Below are 7832 nucleotides of genomic sequence, written 5' to 3' on the forward strand. Positions count from 1 at the left end.
CCACCCACCCACCCACCCACCATACCCTGCACCAGGTGGTCAGTTGAGAAGCCCAGAAGGAGCGATGATAGGAAGTTTGTTCGTGCTCCTCAGCGCTGGACGTGAAGCGAGGCCTTGCCGTCTGTGCCAGGTCGGTTGGCCGTTGGTGAAGAGCAGGCAGGTTCCTCTCCCACGGGGGACCAGGGGCTGGGAGGCAGCTTTCGTCGGGAACAGACGGTGGGTTTGGCCCCTGGCCCACCTCTTACCGGCTGTGAGATCTAGGGCAAATCATAGAACCCCTCCCACTCCACTTTATTCAAAAGGTACTAGGGATGATGATCACACCTCATGGTGATATAAGGTTAAGTTGAACAAAAGGCTTAAAGGCCACGGAAGAAGCGGTTACCAAAAGCGGATTCCCTCCCCTGCCTTCCGAGGGTCCAGGCACCGATTTGAGGGTGCCACACGGCCCCCAGGGCCAGCGTGGCCTCTGCATTCCTGTGTCTCTCACCCAGTGGAGTGACATCACCAGACGTCTGTCTGTGGCTGTCGCTCCCTTCCAAGACCACACAGGAATTGCCCACATCGTGACCACCAATTTTGAAATAGTTAAAATAGCTTGTGGTTTGGAAGGAACTGTCCTCCGCTGCTGACCACAAGCAGAATTACAAGTAGAGCGAACTAGAAGGCACAAATGATCTCCTTCTGCAATGGAACTGTAGAAATCTAAAGCTTGGGCACTTTTGGTTTTGGCGAGGTGAGCTATTTTTAGTGACGGAGCAAACTCCAGTGTAGCAGAGCAGAAGGATGGGCTTCGGGTCAGACTGACGAGGGTCTGAACCTGGCTCGGCCACTTTCTGGCTGTGTCTTAGCACACGTTATTTGGTCTTTGAGCCCTAGTTTCCTTCCAGCATCATGAGAAGTAACACGTGTCATATAGAGTGGTTGTGAAGTATAGAAAAAACACACAAGTCGTCTGTGCATATAAGTGACATCTGTGCCGTTAGCTGTTGGGGTTGTGCTGAGTGTGTTTGAACTGCGATCCTTACTTATCCTGTTCTTTGATTCTTACCTTAACCTTGTGACCATCTCACAGCAGGTTTTAGCCTTCGTGTGGCTGAGACACAGCCCCAGTGAGAGCGAATGACTTACTAAGGTCGCACGTGTTCACTGGGAGCCGTGGGACTGGAACCCACATCGTCTAAGGGCTCGTCCGCTCGGCCGCACAGGACCTGTGTGTGTTGCTGTCTTAGCTCGTTTGCTGACTGCGGTCTCAGAAATGCAGCTAATTTATGCAGAACTCTCAGGTCCTTTTCCGGAATGTCAAAAAAAAGGGCAGGAGGGGAAAAGGGCTTGAGCAGTGAAATTAATTTTCTCTTGTGCTTGTTAGGTCCACTTAAGAATTCCCTAATACCTCCAAATGCCGCCGGAAGTCAAGGGCAAGGCGCCTCCTTGACCTGACGGGTGGCAGACTCGTTGTGGGTCGTAGGGATCTGGCTCCGGGGGAAGGCTTGCCCTCTGCGAATGTTCCCCTCCTTTGCCCCAGCTGTCAGGCCAGCCCAGGCCGCGTCCTTGGCTGACAGTGGTTTTATTTCCCCGAGGACTTCAGTAGAGTTCACATACAAATTTACACTACATGTCTGCCTGCCCTTTTGTTCCTGTAAAGTGGTCGTATTGTGTTTCCAATTGAAATGATGAGAAAACAGACATCGGGTATCCCATGCAAACAGAAGTCGTCTTCTTATAGACCGCCTAGGTTTGTTCAAAAAGGCCTGACCTGGAAGTTAGGGGGTGATAGTCAACCATGAAGTGACCACGATTACCTGTGCCCCCGCCCCCCGCCCCCCGCCCCTATTTCTGATCAGAGATCTGAGACGGGACTCTGGCAGGAGTTGGGAACCACTGAGCCGGAGACCCAGAATCCAGGTTTTTACTCTTTTGGGTGCTGCTTTGAGGCCTCATGGTAGTAAGAGACCATCAGATCAGTGACCAGGGTTTGCTTTTCTTCAAACAACATATGTTTCAGGCACAGAGATGAATAAAGCCTAGTCCCTGTCCTCTACACACTTCCAGCGTATCGGGGAACACACCCACCAGACAATTCCAATGCGATGTGCTAAGTGTAAGGCCAGGAAGCTGCCGCAGCCAGGTGCCCAGCATAGGCGGAGTCAAGGAGGGCTTCCTGGAGGAGGGCAGAGTCCGTGGGATACACAGGGGTCAGGGATGACAGGGCCCCCAGGCAGAGGATGCGTCATGAGTAGAGGCACGGAGGCGCTCAGCTGACCTTTGCTGCCCTGGCCTGTGCCTGGAAGACCAGGCTCTTCCAGTGTCGAAAGGAGATGGTGTGAGGCTCGGGCTTAGTCGTGAGTTTCACACCAGACAGGAACAGGAACCTCTTGCTGAGCTTCTGGGGGAGTGCTGAGCTGTCACTCAGGTGGTGACTCCTGCCGCCATGCAGGCCACAGGTCCCCAACCCCCGGCGGTGGACTGGTACCGTCTGTGGCCTGTGAGGACCCGGGCCGCACAGCAGGACGTGAGCGGCGGGCGAGTGAGCGAAGCTCCGTCTGCGTTTGCAGCCGCTGCCGAGCGCCAGCATCGCCGCCTCAGCTCCGCCTCAGGCCATCAGGCGTTAGATGCTCATAGGAGCCCCGGTCCCTGCTGCCACAAAGCGTGGGGACCGCTGATATAGGCCAAGGAGGAGTCCGAGGGAGGTCAGGGAGGCGTCGGGGTACCCTGGGCGGTCTCATCCGATGAGCTGGGACTGCGGGACTCGTGCAGGCTCGCTCGCTCTCCTGCTCCTCCTGCTTCGGGACCTGTTGCCAGCACAGTGGGCCACACTGTCACGACGGCAGAGTTACTGCTGCTCCTGGTGCAGCTCGAATTTCCTCAGGCTTTCATGCTGCGGACGTGGCCCTCATTCGTGGGCGGGCGGAAGCTGGCGGGAGGGGCGGGCGAGGCCGCCGCGCTGACCGTGTGCGTCTTGCCCTCACAGCGCACGTGGAGAACGAGGAGCAGTACGCCCAGGCCCTGGAGAAGCTCGGCGACAGCTGCGTGTGCAGAGGTGACCCGGACTTAGGGAGCGCGTTCCTGAAGGTCTCGGTGCTCACGAAGGAGTTGACGGCGCTTTTCAAAAACCTGGTGAGTCCCCTGCGCGTCCACGCGCCTCCCCCGGCCCGCGCGGGAAAGGCCGGCGGTTGTAGCTCAGAAGAGGGTAATTAAGGTCCATTTGATAGAGTGGGAGTGAACTTCATACCTCACGTGGTACCGAAGGGCATTGCGCTTTCTGTACACATCGGGTCACTTTGGAACACGGTTTGGAAGGATAGGTTTCACTCTGATGAGACTTTTTAGATTCACCTCGGCATTTTAAACGTGCACCGCTGCGGGACGGAATGGGTAAAGCATTCATCTTCTTAAGGGCCTCTGACTTCATTTTTTAATAGTTTCTAAACTGTGTAGAGTAGTCTGTTTCTGATAATTGCAGTCGGCATTGAAACTTATCATATTTAATACACACGTTTCAGACCTATCTTACACAGCAAGGTACCCTACAATCAAAGCGCGGAAATTACTGTGGCTATGTAAAGGCCTTTTATTCTCCCAAATGCAGAGCCTAAAAAAAGTCCGACTTTTTAAGCCAGCGGGAATACGGAGTTGTACTTCCTCCCTGCGGTAGGTGTTTGGGGACGTGGGCGGATGGAGCTCCTTTGGGGCGTGGCAGCTCTGTGCCCGCCTCGTCCTCGCGGGGGGAACGGAGTTCTGGAGAAGTGGGCAGCCTGAGAGGGCTCGTGACCCGCTCGGGTGGTTTCTCCCATGAGAGGGCTGGACGCTGGGATCGTCCCAGCATTCTTTGCCTGTTTTTCTCCCCCGGCTTCTCTGAAAGGTCATGGACAACCAGACTCGGGTCAAGAACTCAGTAATGCTTTCTGTGCGGGCCGCAAACAACAGCGCCTTCTTTATTTCCCTTGTCAGCAAGATCATAACAAGTGGGGGCAAAATAGCTCCTCATTCTCCTCATGGACATGGTGGCGGGTTTGTAAGTCTGGCCTTGGATGGCGGAAACGGGGGTACAAATACTTGAGTTCGCGGCAGGAGGGGGGAGAACCGGGTCACAAGGCTCTCGGCCTCTCCCCCGGGGTCTCTTCACTTGTGAAGTATCCCAGTTGGAAACAGTAAAAATAAAAAGCCGTTACTGTGTTTAAGTTTTTCACTTGGGTTAATTTGAAATCTCTTGGGGCTTTTATTGAGTTCGTCACCGTCTGCGTCTGGCCTAAACAGGCCGATGGCACGCACGCTGAGCCGTGAGCCCTGGGCCCTTTCAGCCCTGCGCCCTGGACACTGGCACATGTGCTGGTTTGGATATCACCACTGAGCCAGACTGGAGCTTTTGCTTTTTTTTTTTAACCGGAGACACCAAATGATCCCACGGAAGAGCACCGTAGATGCTGACGTGTGGGATCTTCTAGTGAAACAGCCTGCCCTGGTCTCCCAGCCCCTTCCGTGCACACAGAGCTGCCAGCCAGCTCCTGAGTGCCCAGCTCTTAAATATGAATGAACAGCCTCCAGAGTGAAAGGGACCAAAGTAAACAAGGAAAGGGCACAGCACCAGTGAAAGAGCAGGAGAAAACTCTAAAGAAACACTTGTAATTCCTTAGGGAACTCAGAATGGACATCGTATCCAGAAGGAAAGGGGGATGCAGCCCGTGGTTCGAGAAAAGGGGGCGAAGAAGACAATGAATATAAGAAAGTATGAAATTAAAACTCCTGTGAGAAGGTTCGGAGTAGAGGAAACCTCTCAAAGTAGGTCAGAAAGACAAGAAAGTAGGAAATGAGTAAAAGGCCCGACGAGGGTTAATCCTCAAGACCCAGCATCCAACTGACAGGCGTTTCAGAAAGAGAACAGAGCAGCGGAGGAGGACGCGGGGAAGCAGCTGGGCCGCCGGTGTCTCAGGCTCGAGGATCCACGTCCCCAGGTCAAAAGACTTCCGAGCGCCCAGCACGGTAGGGGGAAGGGCCCACCCAAGGCGTCCCATGAAACGCCAAGGTCTTGAACGCCTCCCGAACGCACACGGCGCATTGAGAACCACAGTGGAATTCTCTGCAGAAACACTGGAAACTAAGACTGGAGCCGTGATGCCAAACCCCTGGGCAGCATCATTCTACCCTGAGCTACACCCAGCCAGCTGAGCACCAGAGAGACTGTCAGACGTGTAAGGCCCGAAAAGTTTAGCTCCCACGCGTCATTTCTCTGCAACTCCTAAAGGATGCGCTTTGGCAAAATGAGGAGGGAAGCCCAGAAAGGAACTGTGCGAGTCAGGAAACGGGCTCCAGGCAGGAGGGAGCGGAGCGGGCCCCAGGAGGAGGCTCGGAAGCCCCAGCAGGGCGCCTGAGCAGGAGGCCCGGAGAGCAGTCGCCCCAGACGCCAACAGGGGACGCCGAGGCAGGAGGCCAGGTCTGTCCCCCACCCTAGGCACCTGGCTGTGTTATCTTCATTCAGCTGATCTCAGCTGAAAAATGGGGGTGATGATGCCAGACCTGGCTATGTGTGCAGAATACAGCCAGTTGCTTCACACATCTTAGCTCGCTTAATCCTCTACTCCCGTGGGTGAGTCAGTGTTATCCCCACTTTACAGATGAGGTAACTGAGGCTCTGGGGGGTTTAAAGAGCTAATCTCTCTGGAGGGTGGCTGCATCCTCGCCAGCCTTTGGATGTGCCTCTCCAGGTGTAGAGGGGCCCACCTGCAGCTCCGCACTGGAATCCTGAACCATCAGGCTTGCACTCACTCACCATGCACAGCTGCACAGTGCAAGAAAAGCAGCCCCTTTTCTTGATTTTCTGCAAAACCGAAGCAAGGTGAGGCCTGGGCAGTGTGACGGCACATGCCTGCCACCCCACAGCTTTGCCACCGGGAGCACTCCCGAAGTCCCTGCCTGCCTGCTTGCTCTGCCTCCCCCTGCAGCGTGTGAGTTGTCAGTGGCCACCATTCAGCGAGCACCCAGAGCTGCGGGCACTGGGCTCGACAGCGAGGGTGTTCGAGCTCCTGCTAGCTCATCCAGCCCCCTAGCAGCTGCGCCGAGGCAGCTTGCATGACCTTCATCTTACCAGGTCCTTAGCTAACGAGGGACAGAGTGGGGAGTCAGATCTAGGTCTTAAACTCCAGACCCATGCTCTTTTTGCTGTGGTATTTAAACTTTTTTGGGAGGGGGTGACGGTGGGGAGACTGAACAGAAGGGAAGGCAATTCGGGAAAGGCACAGCGGGGAGAGAGTTGCAGCCTGGGTGGCTGGGCGGCCACAGGTCAGCCCGATGGCCCCAGCGCCTCCTCGTAAACCGAGGATGCGGAAACCTGGCCTGTCCCACGGGGCCAGCACTTAGAAAAAAGCCATAGTGGGATGGGTGATTTGTGAGTTAAAAACCCAGCCCCCGGGTGACATGTTAGTGTCATCGTGAGAAGTAACTTCCTAAGGGCCAGGTGCACGGCTTCAGTTTCAGCTTTGACTTTATGGAGTTAGATTGTCGATCCTGTTTCCCGGCAAAGATAAAAAGAGAGAAAGTCTCTTATTTGTGCCCACATTGGCTTTGACCAGGCCTGGTTCTCCAGGCCAGTGTTGGCATTCAGGCCGTACGGCCGTCAACGCCAAGTGGCCGCTTGTAAGACGCCGTTGCTGAGTGAGCCGATGACAGGAGAAGTCTCCTTTTTTGGTGTTTTGTATACCATTCTTATTCCTGTTTTTGGTCACATCTGTCCTATCTTTTATTTTTGAAGCCTTGCTTTTCCCCAGACATTTAAAAAACCTTTTGGTTCCGTATGGCTAAGATTCTCGATTCTGCCTCTCGTCCAGGAAGAATACTACCACCTACCTGTTGCGTGGTGTGAAAGATGTTTGTAAAGCAGCTGAAACGTCTCCGAAGAAAGACCAACTTAATATAAAGTGAGATTTTGTTACTAAGGGGTGAGATCCTCCCCTTCAGGAAGTCTGTGAATTTTCTCTGCGGTTATGCGGGATAAAGCGGGGAACGAGGCAGCTCCAAAAACGTAACACGTGTGAAGTTAAACCGGCCACAGAGTCAGCCTGGTTCCTCGGGTTCCTTTCCTCTTGCCAGATGGAGATGAACATCCTGGAAGAATTTTCCCAGGGCACGGCAGTGCTGAGAAGTGGCTTTTTAATGAAAGGCCACATTAAAGAAGGACGCGTTTCCGAAAGGTCGGGTACAGATATGGAGTCTCTGGCTCTGAGTAAAACGTGTGCTCTCAGCCGACAGAGCCTGTTCTAGGTGACTTGGGCCAGTGGGTGCCGAGGCAGGATGGGCGTCCACTGCGATCTGCGAGCAGCCCCAGGGCTGAGGAATTTCACTTCACTCGTGTTGAAAGAGGAACTTGAACGTTCCACCATCCTACATGCACATAAGTCATGCATAGTTTTTTAAGACAAATGATCGGAGGTAGAAGACACTGTTGCCTCGGAGTGAAGAGCTAGGAAGGTTCTGTTCTGCTGGGGCGAGTGGGGCTTGTGGCCCTGACCGTATTCTGAGCGCAGAGCCTGGCAGGGGGCACTGCCACGTGCCGCACTGGTAGACGGCAGCAGCGGCCGTCTTGGTCCGAGCTGATTCTCCACACTGATAGAGCTTATCTCATGGCTTAACATCGAGACCTTTCTACCACCTGTCTTCACCCTCGGCGCATCCACGAACGTTCGTTATTTTCTTTTATTGAAAATGTATTACTTTTTTTTTTTTTTTATTAAACTAGGCACTGGTCATAATTTCATCTTTTGGGGAGGAAGACTTGCCACGCTTTTGGGCATAAATTAATGAACCGTGCTGAAATCTAGAGACACCCCGGTGGTGTGTAC

The 7832-nt window shown here is 54.0% G+C and overlaps 1 protein-coding gene across 1 annotated transcript in view; it reads left to right on the plus strand.

The window, feature by feature from the left end:
• Positions 1 to 7832, plus strand: part of ASAP2 (ArfGAP with SH3 domain, ankyrin repeat and PH domain 2) — a 115237-nt gene that overhangs the window by 26017 nt on the left and 81388 nt on the right. Inside the window, exon 3 of the mRNA XM_023533604.1 lies at positions 2972 to 3117. Within this exon, the coding sequence (XP_023389372.1) occupies positions 2972 to 3117 (146 nt within the window). The remainder of the gene's footprint in view (positions 1 to 2971; positions 3118 to 7832) is intronic.

Source organism: Pteropus vampyrus, unplaced genomic scaffold, assembly GCF_000151845.1.
Source record: "Pteropus vampyrus isolate Shadow unplaced genomic scaffold, Pvam_2.0 Scaffold105, whole genome shotgun sequence".
NCBI classification, from domain to species: Eukaryota; Metazoa; Chordata; class Mammalia; order Chiroptera; family Pteropodidae; genus Pteropus; species Pteropus vampyrus.